A 22,467-nucleotide genomic window follows, 5' to 3' on the forward strand; every position below is an offset into this window, starting at 1 on the left:
CAGTACAGGCAGTCCTCGGGTTGCAAACATCGGACTTCCATACGACCCCTACTTACAAACAGAGGCTATTACTGTACAGCAGGGGGTCCCAGGCTGCAGCCAAAGTGTACCGCGCAGCATTTCAGTCGTTGTAATGCTACCGCGCTTGTGCCGATGAGGAGTGTCCACCTTTTTGGGTGTGGTTTGTAGTGCTGTACGTACATTACAGGAAGTTGGCTCTTGTTAGACGTGCAGACGAGGGGTGCCCGCCTCTTCTTCTGGGTCACTGTGCGGTTTTTACTGCTGTCTGTATCCTCATTAGGAAGATTTAATCTTACTTCCTGTCCTTGAGACAACAGGAAGTGAGAGAAAATCTACCCCTAGGAAGGGAAATTCACTCCTGTAAGAGTGATCATGGGAAAAAGTTGTCTCCACTAAAGCTTTATCAACAATCTTTGTTTCCACGACAACACAAAATTTTCAAAATCCAATTGTCACAGGGACAGAAAGTGAGGAGAAATCTTCTGAACGGGTACACACAGCAAAACAAACGTTGCAGGTGGGGAACCCTTCCCTATGCTATCCAAAACAAAAAATTGTTTTTGGCTGGAGTTACACTTAAAAAAATGTACCTGTTCCAACTTACATACAAATTCAACTTAAGAACAAACCTACAGTCCCTATCTTGTTCATAACCCGGGGACTGCCGGTATATAATTTTACATATACAGTGGCAGCCAGAGCTGTTTTTATAGGACCTGCAGGCACACCAGTAGGGCCTTTGGCTTGGGCACAGTACAGACTGCCACACAATCCTTAACATCCTTTTTGACTCCTGGCCCCCAACAGTAAAATGTCTTATGGGCCCCTGGATGACCTGCCACTTTAGAGTTGTGGGCCCAGTGGAGAATCTTGGCTTTGAGATTTGGTGGCACCTGTGTTCTGTTTGGAGAAATGGAAGTTCTTCATAAGGATTTACACTGAGTGGCCAGATTATTATGACCATCTGACGTTTGTAGGCCAATTAGCTATAATTTGGCGCTGAAGTTAGGAGGAGGAAAGAGGGACAATTCTAGCAGTGACGGGCGGTACCTCTTGTTCCGGGTGAGGCATTCCCCAGCCTTGCCCCCCCAGCACGTCCCGTCCTGCCCCCTGCCTGCCGAAGCCCCGCCCACTGGTGGGCAAAGCCCTGCCCCACCCCGGTCCCCAAGCTACTGTGAAGGAAGAAGGGAGGAGCCTCCCTGTCCCTCACTTGCTCCTCACTGTTTTTTTGGATTGGACAGCTTGGATCAATAGCGCTTTGCCATTGGTCCAAGCCATCCACAGAGCTCACGTCTCTAACACAGAGAGGTGTTGTGGATTCTTGGTGGATCAGGCGGTGTGGAGAACCCTCGAGGAGATACCACCATTACTCCAAGGCCAGCTTAATGGTCAGTTATCCATGATCCCCGCCCGATGCAATATTTATTTTCCTCTGGTGTATACTTGTTAGAGACGAATGTAGCGGTATCATGTGTTGTATCTAGCGGTGTATGAACATGTTCGGTACTTTATTATTTGTAGGTGTTTTTTTGCCATCTGATGTTGCCCAATGTGTGTTATTCAAAACCCCAAGGCTTCTCCCATAAAGTAATACAAGCACAGCAAATGTGATCAAACATAATCTGTATTTGTAAACATTTGAAATACCACTTTGACATGGTGGAATAAAACAACTCAAAAACGTCTACAATGTTACAAACCAGCATTATAAACATGTAAACACTCAATAAATGGCTCAGAATGGGAGGTTTGTCTTCTGCTTCTGTTTGAGCACAAAATTCACCATTTACTTCTCTTACACTAAAACTTTGGGATTTGTAGGTCCCTAAATCTCAGAACCCCGACCTCCCCCCTACCTAATCTGTTCACAAGAATGACAAAATCCCAGCACTCCCTGTTAGTTAGTACATGTCATTGCGTCCCACCTCTCCTCAGATCTAAACATGCAATATAACGTCAGGCGTGTGCTATTAAACTTTACACTGCAACAAAACAAAAGACAACATGTATGCTTGTATATTTTCCAAAGTATTCATGATTAGAGTTTATTATTGCACAGATGCCAGCGGGGTATTTTAAGCTACCAAAAAAAAGGATGAGCCTACAAACTGGTTGTATAAATTCTAATTTACTAAAAGGACAAAGCTGGCCATAGAAAACAGTAGGCAAGTTCTATTATTGCCGGAGTATTTATGGAGAGAACGTTGGGAGATGGCCACTGTTCTCAAGTCGCAGCCCTCGTCTTCCTGCCATTGAAGTGACACTAAACTCAGGAATTAAAGCTTAAAAATACATTCAGGTACCTTAACTATGAACAACAATGTCTCTTATTTGTGTATCACTCGGCTGTAGATCCTCCAATCATCTCTGAATTGGTGCTGACACTGTCCTTCCTTCTGGAGGGGGGATACTTTTGTTCCCCATTAGAAATTTGCATTCGGATTCAGACGAACCTGCAAATCAACGAAATTCAGTTGATTCGGCGGTTCGTCCGAATCCGAAATAACGAATTTATTATATGCCCGAATATGCGTAAACTATATTCGGGCATACATAAATTTGTCTACAGAACTCGCAGTGGCCATATTGGCCGCTGATGCGTTTTGCGCGTGCACGCCGCCATCTTGGAGGCGGCGCGTATCATGTCACATGGCAGTGACGTCATACGCTGAACAACAGCCATATTGGCCGCCGACGCATTCTGCACATGCGTGCCGCCATTTAGGAGTATATTTTGGCATACACCAAGATGATGGCAACCGAACATGTGGGGGCCGCCATCTTGGTGTGCACCAAGATACACTCCAAAACCTGCATATTGCTCGTTCTGCAATTTATTGTGCCATTTCAGACTCGGAGGCTCGTTGCCTCCGAACCAGAAACAGCATTAAAATTAGTTTCCTTTGACGAAATGAATGAAAACGTTTTTAGTTTTCATTTGTTTTGTCCAAAACAATTTTTTTTGCCCTGCAGATGTCTATTCCCCATGGTCCCTGTGTGTGTTGGGAAGTAGTCACCGCTACAATTTCTCTCCCGGGATGGACTTCAATGTCATGTTTAGTTTACTAATTTGTACTGAGTTTGTAGTCCATCACAGGGGTGAGCTTGAAGCGGTGACTACTTTACAACACACACATGGACCATGGGGAACACAAGTAGCCCCCCTCCAGAAGGAAGGACAGTGTCGGCACCAATTCAGAGATGATTGGAGGATCTACAGCCGAGTGATACACAAATAAGATACATTTCTGTTAATAGTTCAGGTACTTGAATGTATTTTTAAGATTTAATTCCTGAATTTAGTGTCACTTTAAGATAAAAATATTGTCTCAGGTCCTCTAGTGCTGGCAAGGAACAATTCACCCACCTGCCGTTTGACATGTTCAACATGAATGAAATAAATGCCGGATTGGTACAATTAGATTGGCTGACCAGCTTTAAAGGGATGTTGAATTTGTCTAGCTAAAGTTCTGATATAAGGCTAACAATGAGTCATCTACTGTCTCCGCTGCTGTACAATTCGCTGACATCATGTCACTTACTGGCTGGATCTTCTCATGACCATCTAATGCATAGGACCATTTTAAAGGAAACCTGTCATGAGACCCGAAACAAGAGGAATACTTCTGACCTCCCTTTGAATTTGCTATTTATTTGACTGTCAGGTTGACCTTCTGGCTACAGTGAACTCTGAGTCACTGAACTGGGACAAGTATGTATATTCACTGTAGCCGGAAGGTCAACGTGACAGTCAAGTCCGTGACCTGAGCTCAGGGAAAAAAAATGGTAAAGGCAAAGTTTTATTGATAGAAGGACTCATTTTTCTTTCTCCTAGCAATTGTTTTTCATTTTTTAACATTCCCATCATTTGTCAAATGCCAAAAGTAATGGAGCTTTGTGTTGGGATGGTGCACTTCCTTCAAGCTTGTGCAGGAGTTGCATCGTCACTGGCCAACTTATGGCCGAAGGAGGAAGCCACCATCAGCAGAAGAAGCTTCAGAGAAGATGGCATTGATGGCTGTGGAGCTGGAGCAAGAGAAACTCCAAAGTAATTTTACCATAATGTGCAAATAAGCCGTGCATCCTTGCACATGATGGCAATTGCTCCTGCGGCACCATCAGCTCTTAGATTTTCTTTAAAAGATAAGTTCCCTTTAAAACAAAGTGCACTTATCCTTTTTGCCCCCCACCCCTGACCTGAACTATCCCGTCCTCCCCCTCTGCATACCTGTACTTACCGAGATCCAACGGGTATGGTTCAGCTATTGTTTACATCCAGATCCACAATGCTCCCTCTGCTGGTAACACCTGCACATTACCGCCCCATCGACTCCTATGCGGCCATCCCCCAGAGAAGGAGAAGGTACCTGGTAGCACTGGATGTCAACAAACAGCAAAGATTATAAATATAGATCTGTGGAGGGCAAAGGTGGGATCATAGATCTGTGGAGGGCAAAGGTGGGATCATATAGGTCAGAGGAGAAGGGCAAAAAGAATAAGTGCATTTTGTCTAAAAGCAGGGGTGGGCAACTCTGGCCCTCCAGCTATGCTTTAACTACAAATTTTAACATGCCTCTATCTCTGAGAGCCAAGCCAGTACCTGTCAGCCTTGCAATGCCTCATGGGACTTGTAGTTCCACAACAGATAGTTACATAGTATTTGAGGTTGAATAAAGACAAGTCCAACCTATTGCGTGTATGCATATAGTTCTGCTGGTGTGTGCGTGTGTATGAGTCCATATGTGATCTTGTTCTTAGGAGTACCTGTACCCCTGAATGTTATGGTCTCTAAGGAAATCGTCCAAGAGTTTATTGAATGATTGCACATTTTTAGCTGAAATCACTGCATGTGGCAGCGAGTTCCAGACCCTAACCGATCTAAGTGAGAAGATGGAGGGCCTGGCATTTTCAGAAGGGAACACAGCGATGCACAAATGCTGCTTTATAAGAATTAGGTTGTGTTTATTATCACTGGTAGCTCATACAAGATCACACATGGACTCATACACACGCACACACCAGCAGAACCATATGCATACACGCAATAGGTTGGACTTGATGGACTTGTGTCTTTATTCAACCTCAAATACTATGTAACTATCTGTTGTGGAACTACAAGCCCCATGAGGCATTGCAAGGCTGATAGGTACAGGCTTGGCTCTCAGAGATAGAGGCATGTTAGAATTTGTAGTTAAAGCATAGCTGGAGGGCCAGAGTTGCCCACCCCTGCTTTTAGACAAAATGCACTTATTCTTTTTGCCCTTCTCCTCTGACCTATATGAGCCCACCTTTGCCCTCCACAGATCTTTACTTATACTCTTTGCTGTTTGTTGACATCCAGTGCTACCAGGTACCTCATTCTCTTTACCAAGTCACTCCTTCAGTACAGGTAATTTAATGCAAGTTTTAAATGAAAGCAGAAAAGAAATTAGTATAGATATAGTATATTCCTTTTCCCATTGTATAAAAGATGAAGCCTTACTAATGCTGACATCACGCTTATGTTCAGTAGTTCCAGCGATCACCTCTATAGTTCTCAGAGAAGGAGGCTGGTCAGGATAGAATGATGGGATAGCAGACCCAGATGCACTGTGAAGAACATTCTGAATCTGACTGTAAAAGGAATAAATCTTATGCATAGTAAATTAGGATGACTCTCTGGCTTCAGCTCATTAGATAGCATTAGCAATTGCTGGTGAAGGCTATTAATGCCTAACATTACTCCTTTCATTCCCTTTTTATTACTACACCCAAGTCAGTCTGTGTTGCATCACAACAGCCAGTAAATTCAATCCTGAGCTGAAGAATGATAACTGGAGAATGAACATTTTTATCTTATTGATTGTTGTTGAGCAATACACATAGAGGGGAGAATTTATCAAAACTGGAGCAGACAAAAACTGGAGCAGCTGTGCATGGCAACCAATCAGCTTCTCTCTTTGATTTTCAAAACTTAACTATTTTAAGCTACCAAAAAAAGGATGAGCCTACAAACTGGTTGTATAAATTCTAATTTACTAAAAGGACAAAGCTGGCCATAGAAAACAGTAGGCAAGTTCTATTATTGCCGGAGTATTTATGGAGAGAACCTTGGGAGATGGCCACTGTTCTCATACAAGTCGCAGCCCTCGTCTTCCTGCCATTGAAGTGACACATAAACTTATACACTGTGCATGGCAACCAATCAGCTTCTCTCTTTGATTTTCAAAACTTAACTGAACAAACTGGAGAGAGAAGCTGATTGGTTGCCTTGCACAGCTGCTCCAGATTTTGTCTGCTCCAGTTTTGATAAATTCCCACCAATAGTTCTTTGTGATATAATAATATAAGGACTCAGGATCAGGTGACAAACCCAGGCCAGTGGCGGGGCAATCGTCCGCCTATTTGAGTCATCAGTGGTGATTTGCTATTTCTGATGAAACATTTTGACATGTGAAATCACTGGTTCTGAACAATGCTCTGATCATTGTACTGCCTATTCAGCACTGGGAAGCCCATTTTGTTTCAAGGGAAGAACCACTAAGCTGCCCGTTATTCTTCAGTTTGTCACGTCTGCCTGCATGTGGGCTAGGTGTTCTATGGGGATTGGTTTTGGAAATGCACTAGTTACACTTTCAACACCGTAAGCCACATAACAAACACTGCTGACAAACTACGTGCGCCTCCCCTAGCGCCCTCCGAAAATGTTGCACACCTTGCAGCTCGGGTCCTTCTTGGCGTTTGCTGTTGAAAGGCTCATCAACTGATGCCCTTTGATCTCTGATAGTTGGCCCATGCCCAGGGGCACTGGTTCAGTGTAGAATATTTCAAGGATAAGATCTTGTGCGTGCCAGTAAGTGCCCTGCTCACCCCGGGTCAGGAAAGGGTTGTTCTTCGGGTCCAGAAGTGGTAAGCGGGCGCTGCAGAAGATATCTCCTTGAGAGCCTCGAGGTGCCAACACCAGAATGGCATAGTGATAGGCGCTGTACATGCAATAGAAGTCGGCAAAGTAAAGATTTGTCCCTTCATTAAAGAGATGCCCGGCAGGTACAGTAATCCTCCACCTCCCATAGGGTGAGTCATTTTGTGGCAGGCCAGTGTTAAACTCTGTGTTGCAGCTGAAAAACACACCATGAAGTGCACTGCTGATGGGTGATCCATGGCTTCCACCTTTGTCTTTTAAGGATGGAAGCATCAGGTCTCCCCACTTGTCCCTGTCAAAATTGAAAACAGAATTAATCAACACAAAATGTGTGACTTCACACAGTATGTCCATTAAAAGTGTACAGTATGAGCAGAGGGTCTGTAATCCTTGTAGTAACAACACTCTGGAACCTCGAGGGTCAATCAGTATAGACACAGTAAAGGAAAAAGCAGACTTGCACATTTCACGCTATATGAACTTGGCCATACATATGCTATATGGCCAAATATTTGTAGACACCTGACCATCACACCTACACTATATTGCCAAAAGTATTGGGACGCCGGCCTTTACACGCACATGAACTTTAATGGCATCCCAGTCTTAGTCCGTAGGGTTCGGTATTGTGTTGGCTCCGCCCTTTGCTGCTATAACAGCTTCAACTCTTCTGGGAAGGCGTCCACAAGGTTTAGGAGTGTGTCTATGGGAATGTTGGACCATTTGTGAGGTCAGGTACTGATGTTGGAGGAGAAGGCCGGGCTCGCAGTCTCCGCTCTAATTCATCCCAAACGCGTTCTATTGGGTTGAGGTCAGGACTCTGTGCAGACCAGTCATGTTCCTCCACCCCTAACTCCCCCAATAATGTCTTTATGGACCTTGCTTTGTGCACTGTGGGCAGTCATGTTGGAACAGGAAGGGGTCATCCCCAAACTGTTCCCACAAAGTTGGGAGCATGAAATTGTCTAAAATGTCTTGGTGTGCTGATGCCTTAAGAGTTCCATTCGCTGGAACTAAGGGGCCAAGCCCAACCCCAGAAAAACAAGCCCCCGCCCATTATCCCCCCTCCCCAAACTTTACACTTGGCACAATGCAGTCAGGCAAGTACCGTTCTCCTGGCAACCACCAAACCCAGACACGTCCATCAGATTGCCGGACAGAGAAGCGTGATTGGTCACTCCAGAGAACACGCCTCCACTTCTCTAGAGTCCAGTGGCGGCGTGCTTTACACCACGGCATCCCATGCTTCGCATTGCACTTGGTGATGTAAGGATTGGATGCAGCTACTCGGCCATGGAAACCCATTCCATGAAGCTCTCTACGCATTGTTGTTGTGCCAATCTGAAGGCCACACGAAGTTTGGAGGTCTGTAGCTATTGACTCTGCAGACAGTTGGCGACTTCTGCGCACTGTGCGCTTCAGCATGCGCTGATCCCGCTCTGTCATTTTACGTGGCCTACCACTTCGTGGCTGAGTTACTGTTGTTCCCAGTTGCTTCCACTTTGTTATAATACCAGTAACAGGTGACCGCAGAATATTTAGTAGCCAGGAAATTTCACAGAACACCTGAATCCAATAATTTGGAGGGGTGTCCTAATACTTTTGGCAATATAGTGTATATGAGCATATTGGACATCCCACTGGCCAAACTTTTGAAGACACCTGACTGTCACAACTATATGAGCTTGCTAGACATCCCATTCCAAAGCCATGGGCATTAATATTGAGTTGCCCATCCCTTACTTTTCAGGTACAACGGCCTCCACTCTTCTGGGAACAATTCCCATAAGATTTTGTAGTGTATCAGTGGGAATTTATGCCCATTCAGTTAAAAAGCATTTGTGTCCGTAGGTAATGCTCTTGGTCCAGAAGACCTGTCTCACAACGAGCATTCCAATTCATCCCAAAGATGTTCATTAGGGTTTAGGTCAAGGCCCTGTGCATGCACTCAAATTTCACCTCTCCAAGCTCATCAAACCATGTCTTAATAGATCTAGCTTAGTACACGGGCACAGCATGCTGGAACAGAAAATGGTCTTCTTCAAACTCTTTACCATATGGCAGGAACTTCCAGGAAGCATACAATTGTCTAAAGTATATTTTTATGTTGGACCATTAACAGTACCCTTCAAGTGATACTCCTAAACTCAATCTGAACGTGTGGCCACATACTTTTGCCCATTTACTGCAGGTAAGATGGTCAGGTGTCCACAAACCTTTGGCTGTATAGTGTAAATAAGGTGTAGCAATCAAAATTAGACCTTATTATGATTTTCCAAGATATTTCATGTGTGGGTACTATTTTTATGATTTCTATTAGGCATGCAACGATACCGGTTTTTCGGTATTGAGTACGAGTACCGATATTTACCTTTTCGGTACTCATCGATACCGAATACTGCTACTGGTACTTCCGGGAGTATGGAGCTGGCTTCCTGATTGGCCAGGAAGCTGGCTCTATGCTGGTCGGCCAGCTCAATCGTGATTGGCTGGGAAGCTGGCTTCCCGGCCACTCAGCATTGAGCCAGCCAAACAGCATTGAGCAGGGTTCCCGGAGAAAATCAGGAAGTCGCCACCGGGCTTTCTGATTGGCCGGGAAGATGGCTCCATGTTCCTTCGGGGCAGTGCCGGTCAGAGGAAATCTTCCTCTGACTGGAAGTTCTGGTATCGGGGGTAAGTATTGGAGCATTTGGGCGAGTATGAGCCCAAATACTCGGAATCGGCTATATCTACTGATATGTTATTGATCACTATATGTATTCTGCTCGGTTATATTTTAAATAGTTCAGCATCCCAGGTTGCTAAAAGCTCTTAGCAACCTGTGATGCTCTGTCCCTCTTCCCAGCCAGCTACTGATGTTACCGGCCACCAGTAACTGAGCAGGACACCCAGTGAATGGGAAAACCATTCACTAACAGCACCAGCACCCCCTAACCCCCCTGGCCTCAGGCATAAAATATTGTAGGGACAGCCCTGAGTATTAGGTGAATTGCAGGGAAGGGGTTCATTGGAAGTTTAGTACTGTACAAAGGCTCAAATACAGGTGAGATTTTTAGCCCCTTAGTACCATGACATCAACCGCTTGCTGGAGGTTTCTTATTTAACAACAAAGACTGTTCTAGATGTTGTTGTCCAAAATGGGTTAATTTCATTCCACTTCATCCACTAACTCTAATGGCATTCGTATGACTCAGACTGCTCAGCAAGCACCTCCATATTTGTTCCTGCTAGTTTTTCCAGGTTACCGCCATTCCTGTCCCAGCTTCTGTTTACACTGCTCATTGCAGCTGCCATAACTCCAAGAGAACATCCCCAACTACCTACAGGAAAATCCCACTCACTAATAAATCCATGTCATTCACATGTTGGGACACTGCCTTAAACTGGAGTGTCCCTAGTCTAACTTTACAGGGTTATTCACAAAGCTGCCGAAGGCAGCCGAGTAAATAACCAAGCCGAAGTCACGTGAGGCGAACGCTGTTCTGCTATTCACTTCTGGCTTGTATGGCTTATTTCAGCTGCACATCGGCTAAAATCAGCTGTACATCGGCTGCCTTCGGCTGCACTCTGGTCAGCCGAACATGCTCGGCAAGTGCAGAACAACTTAAACTCATACGATCCAACATCTGGATCGACTAAGTCGAAGCCCCGGCAGCTCACTCACTTCCGTTCGCCCCTGTTCTCATAGGGACCGAACGGCAGTAAGTGAACAGCGGAATGCTACTCTGCTCGGTACCTCAGAGGTAACAAGCAGTATATAAAAAGTGAAATGAATGTTAAAAAAAAATTGTTTAAAAAGGAAAAAAATAAAATAATTCAAAATAATTTTAAAAAACGCCGGCAAGATATCGGCAAAAGAAAAACAATTGGGCGGAGCTAGCAGTGACAGCTAGCTCCGCCCAACTGTTTCCTGTTGGCCGGCACCTGCCAGAGTCTTCTAGCAGCTCCCGGCCAATGAATAACAACTGGTCGGAGCCGGCCGTGATGTCACCGACGGCTCCGCCCAGTTGTTATTGTTTAATGACAGATCAGCGCCCCCAGGCCGTTTAGGGACGCTGATCTGTCATTACAACTGGGTACAGCCAGCCGTGAGATCACGGCTGGCTCCACCCAACTTAATTTGCGTGGAGATGGGTCGGTTTCGGCCAACCTTTCACCGTGCTTCAGCTGCGACTTCGGCACAGTCGGGCCAAAGCATATGCCTTCGGCTTGGCTGAGCTGGTCGGCTGCCTTCGGCTGCTATACGGGCTTTTGTGATTAGCCAGTACAGCAGCCCTTCGGTTTGACTGAGTGCCTAAGGATCAACCGAAGCTATCCTGTATCCTTTGGCTCCATAGTGAATAACCCCCTTAGTGTTTGCAGCTGGGCTGTAGCCAGCTTGAGCTTTGCTCGTTTACATTATCTGTGTTCACTGGGCTTCTACTAAGCCCAGGACATTCTTTGCTTCTACCTGTGTCTGGTGAGTGTTCCTCAGTAGACAGAGTGAGAAGATACAATGTTGAAGGTTATGACTATTGTCCAATCACTAAGGAGTTTACGCCGTTTGGGATATCCTGTACAGTAACCCCGTCTTTCCTGGACAACTGAGCCAATAAAATAGCAAAAAGAAGATTGATGGAGTGAAAGTTTGTTTGTCCCCATTGGTGGGTCGGGGAGTGTCGGAGTGCAGCAACAGGGCAAACCACCAGTTGGAAGTTTACAAGGACCCATATAAAACAGCAGCTCCTTCGATGGTCAGTGCTACATAAGCTCTCAGCAGACAGGACAAGCTGAATGAAACTCACACGAAGCCAAGTGCTGGAAATAGACATCATTGTACACTCGGTAACCCAACACAAAGAGTAAGAATGACATGTAACGTGCAGTAACCCAAAACAACCAATGAGATTTTAGCTTTTACTAGTAAACTGAATTCTGATTGGTTGTTATATGTTTTCACAGCTGGAGCGCCTAATTGAGGATTTGTTTTATTAATTCCAGCAGAAAAGCTGCTAGAATCACTTATCTGGCACCTGGCGTGCTGGAAGTACTCCGCCGTCTGATTCCGGTAGAAGACCTGGAATGACAACATCCGGCCCGCAATCCCCTCCGCCTTCTCCTTCAACTGCTGCACCTGCTCCATGGCATAATCTGTGTGGGAACATGGGGTGCACAAATGTGGAATTATCTTGCTTCTTTAGGTTTTCATTGTGAATATAACTCAATTATGTGACACAACAATGTGAAGAAACAAAGATGGCCGCGACATTTTGCTCCAGTCTGAAAATAATTTAGCTCCATATTTGTAACATTTCGGTAACGATTTAATAAAACATTAACAATAAAGTGCATCATGTCAGAGGAGGTGGTCCCTCACTCCCCACGTGCCGTGACTTCTGTGCTGGGTAAGTCATCCCCCAGCCCGTCATAGCTCTGGCCCGTCCCACCGAAGCTGCATTCCCCATCCCATCGAAGCTCCGCCCCCAGCTCAGTAACCAAGCTTTGTGGGGAGGAGACAGGAAGGAGCCTCCCTGCTCCTCACTGGTGAGTCACTGGTGAGGCATCGAGATCGATGTCTTCACTGGGTTTTTTTTCTTTGTTTTTGACTGGACAGCTTGGACCAACGGTGCTTTGCTATTGGCCCAAGCCATCTACAGAGCTCACGCCTCTAACACAGAGTAGAGGCTGTGACAGCTCTTGCCACACCAAGTTAGGTTACATAAGCAGTGAGAAAGGCCGCTACTGTGTAACCTAACTACCTGTCAAATGCTGGATGCAGCACTGCCTGTAATAAACATCCAGTGCTCCGTCCATGACAGGTCACACAGCGGGGAGGATTTCCATGACAGGTTACACAGTGGGGAGGATTTCTCTTCTCTGTAACCTGTAACAAGCCGATCTGAATGGAGAAAAAGCTGGCTGAAGCAGACTTGAAGCTGACACCTTTTTTCATCATAATACTAGGTGATGCTCCGCCTCCCCTGACCGCACGTCACTGGTGTTAACTATCACTTTTTCCTAGAATTTGGCTTTAACGTCAGATTTGAATATTTTGAACAAGGCAGATGTAGCAAAATATGTGACATACCATATATGAAAAATTAGCAAATGGCAAGTTAATTAGAATAATGTGATATTTTTGAATGTGATATTGAAAAGCGGAAATAAAATTGAAGTTCTCCTTTTATTTGCCGGCTTTTTATAAAGAAAGGCGAGTGTGATGTCTGTCCTTATACACTGTGCATACTATATATCATTATCAGCCACGTGTTTATGTCTCTTACCCCCTGTACAGAAGCGCAGTGTCTCGCTCCACCCAGATATAGTGTACTCCCCGTCACTGCGTTTCACCGCGGTCTGCACGGCCAGCGTGTACTCTGTCCGGGGGCTCAGGAACCAGTGACCACGCACCGTCATAGGCAGGACCACTGCTTTCGCAACCAGTTTGGTGGGAACATCCTTCAATCAACAGAAGACCACAAGGGAGACATGTAACAGCCACTTTCATACATTCGTAATACAAGTGTCACAGATTTTTCGAAGCCCAACTCATTCTTTTTTTTATCGTTTTCATAGAATGGGGATGTCGGGGTTTATATTCCCCTGTCATCAATTAGATTTCTGAAATGCTATCTGTCCCCATAGGAGGGATTCCTCTTCCTGTTCTACTTGTACCCCCCTCATTTCCTGTTCTGTCTTACACCCTTCAAATAGACAGGAAGTAGAAAAATATCACTTCCTCTTCTTACATCCTTCAGATAAAAGGGAACTAGTTAAATTTACTTTCTCTTCTGCCTTACACCATTCAAAAACACAGGAAGTAGAGACATTCATTTCCTTTTCCATCTTACACCCTTCAAATAGATGCAAAGTAGAGACATTTACTACATCTTGTTTCTTATACCCTTCAAATAGACTGGAAGTAAAAACATTCACATCCTTTTCTATCTTAAACCCATTAAACAGACAGGAAATAGAGAAATTCACTTCCTTTTCTGTCTAACAAAATTCAAATAGACAAGAAGTATAGGAATTCCCTTTCTCTTCAGTCTTACATCCTTCAAATAGACAGGGAGTAGAGAAATTCCTTTCTCTTTTACAGCCTTAGAATAAACAGGAAATAAGGAAATTCACTTCCTCTTCTGTCTTACACCCCTCAAATAGACAGGAAGTCGAGAAATTCACTTCCTCTTCTGTCTTACACCCTGCAAATAGACAGGAAGTAGAGAAATTCACTTCTCTTTTACAGCCTTTGAATAGACAGGAAATAAGGAAATTCACTTCCTCTTTTGTCTTACACCTTTCAAATAGATGGGAAGTACAGAAATTCACTTCTTCTACTATCGTATACCCTTCAAATAGATGGGAAGTGGAGAAATTCACTCTCTCTTCTGTCTTACACCCTGCAAATAGACAGGAAGTAGGGAAATTCACTTCCTGTTCTGTCTTACACTATTCAAATAGACAGGAAGTAGAGAAATTCCCTTCCTCTTTTATCTTACACCCTTCAAATAGACAGGAAGTAGAAACATTCTCTTCCTTTTTTGTCTTACATCCTTCAAATAGGCAGGAAGTAGTGAAATTTGCTTCCTCTTCTCTTTTACACCCTGAAAACAGACAGGAAGTAAAGAAATTCACTTCCTGTTCTGTCTTACACCCTTCAAATAGACAGGAAGTAGAGAAAGCTCCTAAAGGTGGACACAGGCAGCAGTTAATAGTTAACATATGTTCTAACTCTTCTACACTCTATCAAAAAATAAAAAGTAAATTTTATCGAGAGCTGGACTTTGCATTTGTATAGAAGGAAAGCATGTTACTCACCCGATGTTTGAACTTGTTCTCCTTCTGCCCGCCTGTCTTGTTCAGGTCTATGAAATAGTGCGTTACCCTCCTGGCATCATATGGCGGCATCTCCCAGGACACCCGGAATGAGTCGCAGGTTATGTCGCTAATCTGGATACCATGTGGAGCAGTAAGAGGAGGCTCCATGACCTGTGCTGGAAGACAGAGAGACACAGAGGATGCAAAGGTCTATTATTATTAGAATCGGTGGCAAATATATAAAAAGAGAGCACATTCCACTCATCTGGTCTTGTGAAAGTCATGAAATCTCTTCTCGGTTAAGCTAAAAATCGGCCTTTAAACAGAGTAGCCCCAAATCAGCTGAAAGTTGGCAGTTGGCATGAGGCTTGCAGTGGGAGTGCCTGCTCTGTAAGATGATGGTAAGGGGTTTGTGCTTGGGTGATCCTGCGGGGACCGAGAGGTCAGTGTGGGCAATATCAGTATGATGATTTTCACTATAGTAGTGCAAAGAGCAGGCAGGAGGAAGAGAGCAGACCCTATAGTCCCTTCTTATGCTTGCAACCGCATAGCACACCAGACCTAGGTGGAGAATAAGAAATGAGCATCACATCATTCTACTGAGGGTCTAATACTTCTTTAACTGTTTGACTGGAACTCCCCTTCCAATATCAGCAAATCAGATCAAATTCAAAATATTAACAACAACTCTGCCCCCGGCTATATCTCAAACCTTGTCTCAAAGTATCACCCTAACTATCCCCTACGCTCTTCCAAAGACCTCCCGCTTTCCAGCTCCCTCGTCAACTCCTCCCATGCTCGCCCCTGCAACTTCTCTAGAGTCTCTCCCATCCTCTGGAACTCTTTACCCCAACCTGTCTGACTGTCTCCCACTCTGACTGCCTTTAGGCGATCCCTTAAGACTCATCTCTTTAGGGAAGCCGATCCCACCTCAACCTAACAACTCAACCATCACGTTCTCAAGCAAGTCATCCCCACACTGGACCAGAACACAGGCATTGTAGTGCCAAGCGTTCTGGTGCGAGCGATCGCACTGCGGGCAGGGGGTTTGCTGCGGTGCCATTGATTTTGGTGCACTGCCAAGCCCCCTACCGCCCCTGAATGCAGGGAGTCGGCAGGCATGCGATACAGTAATCACATTGTCAAATAATTCATCCCCTCGCAGCTACCTCCTCATGTATCACTTGCCCCTCCCTTTTACATTGTAAGCCCCCAGGGGCAGGGCCCTCCTTCCCATCTTGTCTTGTATTGTGATTGTAATGTCTTCACTATATTGTAAAGCGCTGCGCAAACTGTTGGCGCTATATAAATCCTGTATAAATATTATGTAATAATAATCAGCTGCTGTGAAACACAGTACATTAAAGTAAGGAATCCATGTAACATCAGCACAGCTCATGAACACTTGTTACAAAAACTAACGTGGACCTTTTCCTTTCACCTTTGTTACTGAGGACATTTTGCCACTTGAAAGACTGAATTATTCATTTACGACTAATAGACCAACTCGACACTAAAATCCTTCTGTTACTGCACAATAAACTCAATTATTGTCTTCTAACAATGCAGCCTGTAATTATGTTCTTTGGCATTTATTAATGCATCTGCATATGACGCTGATGTTTAAAGAAAAGAATAAAAAGTGTTCAAAGGCTAAAATATATTTATAGATTGATGTACACTCACTGTTCCCATATACAGTACTGTATTTCAAGACAGCATTTTGACAATGCCTGGGATAACCTGGTTAGAAGGTGCTGGAGATCCCTCTAGTGATAACTAAAGATCTATATAGAGGGATCAGGACCTCCTTCCTCCTGCTGGTGATCCCTCTAGTGATAACGAAAGATCTATATAGAGGAATCGGGACCTCCTTCCTCCTGCTGGAGATCCTTCTAGGGATAACTAAAGATCTATATAGAGGAATCGGGACCTCCTTCCTCCTGCTGGAGATCCCTCTAGTGATAACTAAAGATCTATATAGAGGAATCGGGACCTCCTTCCTCCTGCTGGGGATACCTCTAGTGATAACTAAAGATCTATATAGAGGAATCGGGACCTCCTTCCTCCTGCTTGAAATACCCCTAGTGATAACTAAAGATCGATATAGAGGGATCAGGACCTCTTTCCTCCTGCTGGGGATCCCTCTAGCGATAACTAAAGATCTATATAGAGGGATCAGGACCTCTTTCCTCCTGCTGGGGATCCCTCTAGCGATAACTAAAGATCTATATAGAGGGATCAGGACCTCTTTCCTCCTGCTGGGGATCCCTCTAGCGATAACTAAAGATCTATATAGAGGGATCAGGACCTCCTTCCTCCTGCTTGAAATACCCGTGGTGATAACTAAAGATCGATATAGAGGGATCAGGACCTCCTTCCTCCTGCTGGAGATCCCTCTAGTGATAACTAAAGATCTATATAGAGGGATCAGGACCTCCTTCCTCCTGCTGTAGATCCCTCTAGAGATAACTAAAGATCTGTATAGAGGGATCAGGACCTCCATGCTTCTGCTGGGAATCCCTCTAGTGATAACTAAAGATCTATATAGAGGGATCAGGGCCTCCTTACTCCTGCTGGGGATCCCTCTAGTGATAACTAAAGATCGATTTAGAGGGATCAGGACCTCCTTCCTCCTGCTTGGGATCCCTCTAGTGATAATAAAGATCTATATGGAGAGATCAGGACCTCCTTCCTCCTGCTGGGGACCCCTCTAGTGAAAGGGGATGAGGCCCTCCATGCTTCTGCTGGGGATCCCTCTAGTGATAACTAAAGATCTATATAGAGATTTACCTGTTAAAAAAAAAAAGATCTATATAGAGGAATCAGGACCTCCTTCCTCCTGCTGGAGATCCCTCTAGTGATAATAAAGATCTATATAGAGGGATCAGGACCTCCTTCCTCCCTGCTGGAGATCCCTCTAGTGATAATAAAGATCTATATAGAGGGATCAGGACCTCCTTCCTCCTGCTGGGGATCCCTCTAGTGATAACTAAAGATCTATATAGAGGGATCAGGACCTCCATGCTTCTGCTGGGGATCCCTCTAGTGATAACTATAGATCTATATAGAGGAATCAGGACCTCCTTCCTCCTGCTGGAGATCCCTCTAGTGATAACTAAAGATCTATATAGAGGGATCAGGACCTCCTTCCTCCCTGCTGGAGATCCCTCTAGTGATAATAAAGATCTATATAGAGGGATCAGGACCTCCTTCCTCCCTGCTGGAGATCCCTCTAGTGATAATAAAGATCTATATAGAGGAATCAGGACCTCCTTCCTCCTGCTGGTGATCCCTCTAGTGATAATAAAGATCTATATAGAGGGATCAGGACCTCCATGCTTCTGCTGGGGATCCCTCTAGTGATAACTAAAGATCTATATAGAGGGATCAGGACCTCCTTCCTCCTGCTGGGGATCCCTCTAGTGATAACTAAAGATCTACGGTATATAGAGGGATCAGGACCTCCTTCTTCCTGATGGGATCCCTCTAGTGATGCACCGAGAATAGAAGCAGAGGTCCCTTCCAGTTTATTATTAAAGTGACAGTAAACTCAGGAGTTAAAACTTAAAAATACATTCAGGTACCTTAAGGCCCCATTCATATGTAGCGACATACCTTTGCACCGAAATATTGGGGGTCTAAACAGACTCCTGATGTTTCCCTTTTAAAATAGAAAAAGAGATTGAGGACACAAAGTCCTCAATCTCTTTTTCTGTATCCCCAGTTATCAATGAACAGGAATCCTACATGAGTGTTCCTGTTCATTCATAACATGAGGACATGGTATGTTTACTATAACTACAATCATGAATGGACAGGAGGTGATGTAGATCACTCCCATTCATTCATAATTGAGGATATAGTTAACATACCATGTCCTCAATTATCTACAAACACTTAGCGATCACTGATCACTGAGTGTTTGTGCTCGCTCTCCTCTCTGACACGCTGTCACAGGAGGCTGATCGAGCGGAGCAGGGAGGTGAGCTCAGCCTCCTGTGACAGCGCTGGCTGTCTCAGCCCACACACCGCTCTGCCGGACTGTTATAGGCGGCTGAGTGCTGTGGGAGGAGAGCACAGCCTCCTGTGACAGCGCTGGATGTCTCCGTCCACACACCGCTCTGCCGGACTGTGATAGGCGGCTGAGCGGTGTGGGAGGAGAGACGCCGGCCGTTCACAGCGCTCTCGTCCTGCAGCGCTCGGCCGGCTGTCACTTTCTTTTCTCCCCGCTGGAACACAAAGCAGCGCCAAGCGGGGAGAAAAGAAACCAGGGATGCGCCGATGTATCTCTTTCGGCATTTAGCCAAAAGTGCCATTTTCGGCCGATATGTTTCGGCGGCCGATATATCGGTGCATCCCTAGTACCTACCAATTCACATAAACCTTTTACTATACACTTATTGGGAGTTTTTTTAACAAAAACATTTAGCAGAATACATTTTGGCCTAATTTTAGGAAGAAATTTGATTTTGTTTGATATTTTGTATAACTAAAAGTAGAAAATATAATTTTTTCCCACAATGTTTGGTCTTTTTTCATTTATATAAAAAGTACCAAACGAAAGCTCTATTTGTGTAAAAAATGAGGCGCCCAGGGGCAGGTCTTTCATTGGCACCCCCCACCCCAAAAATCAATCGATCGTTTAATGCTCTAGACCAGGCCTTCTTAAACTTTCTCCACTCGTGTCCCCTTTTTGGCCGAGGAAATTTTTAAGGGACCCCAACGTCGGTCAGTGTCTCCCCCCTCCCCTAGCGTAAGTTGTTGTCTCTCTCCTCCTCCCCCCAGTGTCTCTCTCGTCTCCTCTCCCCCCCAGCGTTGGTCAGTGTCTCTCTCCTCTTCCTCCCCTCCCAGCACCAGTCAGTGTCTCCCTCCTCTTCTCAGGAAGGTACCAAGTGCACAGGGGGGGCCGCGACCTTAAAAACTACACTACACTGCAAATTATACATTAAACTGAAATAAAACAAATGCCTCTGGGAGTCATGCCTGTGGCTTGCAATGCCTTATGGGATTTGTAGTTTCAGCACAGTTGGAGAGTCAAGGTTGCCTACCCCTGGTCTAGACAAACTCTTCCCGTGCCTATGTTTTCCCCTCCTGATCCACCTTCAAATCACCTCATTCTCCAGTGCTGCTTTGTTAATTTAGGAGCCATTTCTGGGCCTGCTTAAATTTTCCCGTCGGTGCCCCTTCTAATCTGTCTGGAGGAAAGACTTGAGTGATTTCAAACTCTATGGTGGTTCAGGAGGAGTGCTGCCGCACCAAAAGAAGAGAGCACAGAAGTGGGTCTAAAGCCACTGATCCACCATGGAGGCCCACCACATAGCAATACATTATACAGCAATGCAGAATACCACCAGCTATAGAGGACTACAGATCCCAGCAATACATTATATAGCAACTAGGGCTGGTAATTATTAAAATGTTCCTGTTCGATTAATCGAAATTCTTTTAAACCGATTAATCGACTAATTTCGATTAATTATAACGCACATACAGAGGGGGGTCTTACCAGAGCTTTGAGGGGGCCTCACCAGGGTAGCAGGGCTCTGTGGGGTCTAAACAGCCTTGTTAGACCCACAGAGCCCTGGCAAGACCCCACAGAGCCCTGGCAAGATCCCACAGAGCCCTGGCAAGATCCCACAGAGCCCTGGTCTCACCAGGGCTCCATGGGGTCTCACCATGGCTTTGTGGGGTCTCACCACTGTTGGGCTGGCTACCTGTTGCTTTACCCTGCATGGCCTGCTGAAGTATGCCATATGGACAGTGTTGTTGGTTTTGATAACCCCTTTAAAAATGATTATACGAGAGGCAGAAACAGAAATGCTGGCTCTTTAAAAGCCTCAGCAAAAATATCACACCGCATACAAGTGATAAAGCCCGAGGATGCCAGATACAATCAAGGCTTAACTTTAAAGGGGCATTATGAACTGCATCCATCGTAAGATGACAATAGAAGCTATTAATTATGCTCTCGCCAGGAGACGGAGGACGTAAACAGGTATAAACAACCTTGATAGCATTGCAGCTCCACTGTTATTTGCTGGCGTATTTTGCTCCCTCAGCTGTGTCTGACCTGAAAGGGACACAATAGGGTTGGCAGGTCCAGGCCTGCCCGATAAAAGCATACGTGAGAGGGGCTGGACGCTGGCCTGAGAGGGGGCTTCGGCCTTTCAGGAATGCAGACTGGCAAGAGGCTAAGGTAAGAGAAGAGAGAAGGAGGGGCATGGGCCGAGGAGACCTGCGTCACCGCACACAGCCCAAGTGATTCCGTCAGGTAACGAAGGGAAGGGGGAGGAGTCTATGTCAGTGACGTCACCGGACTCCTCCCTCCTTCCCTTCATTACCCATCACGGACAACTACATCACCCGACTCCTCCCCCCTTCCCTTCGTTAGCCGACAGAGCCACTCGGGGAAGGGGGGAGGAGTCCGGTGACGTCGATGTCCGTGACGTCACCGGATCTCCGACGGAAGACCCGGAAGCCGGCGGAGAGGTGAGTACGGATCAAAAGAACTTTGATCGATCAAAATTATTTTGATCGACGGATTAATCGTTAATTTCCGCACCCCTAGTAGCAACGCAGAATAATGTGAAGCTACATACTCTGTGTTGCTCCAGGGTGGTGGCCTGATGTCTCAGGAGGGATATGCAGGGTCTCAGGACGGCTGTGTGGAGTCTCAGGACGGCTTTATGGAGTCTCAGGAGGGCTGTGTGGAGTCTCAATGCAGGCCGCGATGCCCCATTGATTTCATCAGTCAATCATCCGCGGGCAATCGCAGAAAAAAGGTACATGTACCTTTTTTTGCGATACACTACGCGCGGCATGTTTGGAAGCACGGGTGGAATAGCGGCAGGAAACCACGCAATCCGCCCGGTGCGACATTACAAAATAATGGCACCCACAGCGCGATCGGTGCACACCTAGGCGACTCCTGACCACGCTGCAATGCGCGCGGAATCGTGCACTTGACTCTGGACTTTCCAACACAGTGGACTTAGGACTAAAAACAGAAGTATACTCACTACTCACAGATAATACAAGCCCCCCTCCCCTGCTTCCTGATTGTCCGCTCTGTCTCCATGCAGCCTCATGATCCTGGTCACTGGAAGGACACCCTGCCTCCTGCAGAGCCCGCACTGAGGCTTGTACAGATCATCCAGGGCCAGGCAGCCACATGCACGTCTGAAGGAATGCCGGGGATGTCCTGTTTGATAAAACATCAGCGTCATTGAAATATATTCTGCTCTCCTCCAGCCGTCACCTATGTTTTATCAAACAGGACATCCCCGGCATTCCTTTAGACGCCATTCCCGTCTGTGGATGTTCTTCAGACCAGCGCCCGGGAGCACGTGCCCCCCTCTGCCCCCCCCCCATAGATAGATCAATAGATAGATAATATAGATCGATAGATAGATAGATGATAGATAGATTCATAGATAGATAGATGATAGATAGATAGATGATAGATAGATAGATGATAGATAGATAGATAGATAGATAGATAGATAGATGATAGATAGATAGATAGATAGATAGATAGATAGATAGATAGATAGATAGATAGATAGATAGATGATAGATAGATAGATAGATAGATGATAGATAGATAGATGATAAATAGATAGACAGATAGGTAGATAGAGAGATATATGTGATTTGGGGTGACAGTGAGGAGAATGTGACGCATAAACAGAAAAATAATACATGAGTAAACCCAATAAATAACAATAATAATAATAATCCGC

The 22,467-nt window shown here is 45.3% G+C and overlaps 1 protein-coding gene across 1 annotated transcript in view; it reads right to left on the reverse strand.

The window, feature by feature from the left end:
- Window positions 1-6,562: 6,562 nt before the first annotated feature.
- PHYHIP (phytanoyl-CoA 2-hydroxylase interacting protein) overlaps window positions 6,563-22,467 on the reverse strand; it is a 17,028-nt gene continuing 1,123 nt past the window's right edge. The window contains exons 2-5 of the mRNA XM_018570226.1: window positions 14,723-14,898; window positions 13,186-13,360; window positions 11,935-12,052; window positions 6,563-7,214 (exon numbers count right to left, since the gene is read on the reverse strand). Coding sequence (XP_018425728.1) covers window positions 6,689-7,214; window positions 11,935-12,052; window positions 13,186-13,360; window positions 14,723-14,890 — 987 coding nt within the window. The 5' untranslated portion in view covers window positions 14,891-14,898 and the 3' untranslated portion in view covers window positions 6,563-6,688. The remainder of the gene's footprint in view (window positions 7,215-11,934; window positions 12,053-13,185; window positions 13,361-14,722; window positions 14,899-22,467) is intronic.

Source organism: Nanorana parkeri, unplaced genomic scaffold, assembly GCF_000935625.1.
Source record: "Nanorana parkeri isolate BGI_ZX_2015 unplaced genomic scaffold, ASM93562v1 scaffold1480, whole genome shotgun sequence".
NCBI classification, from domain to species: Eukaryota; Metazoa; Chordata; class Amphibia; order Anura; family Dicroglossidae; genus Nanorana; species Nanorana parkeri.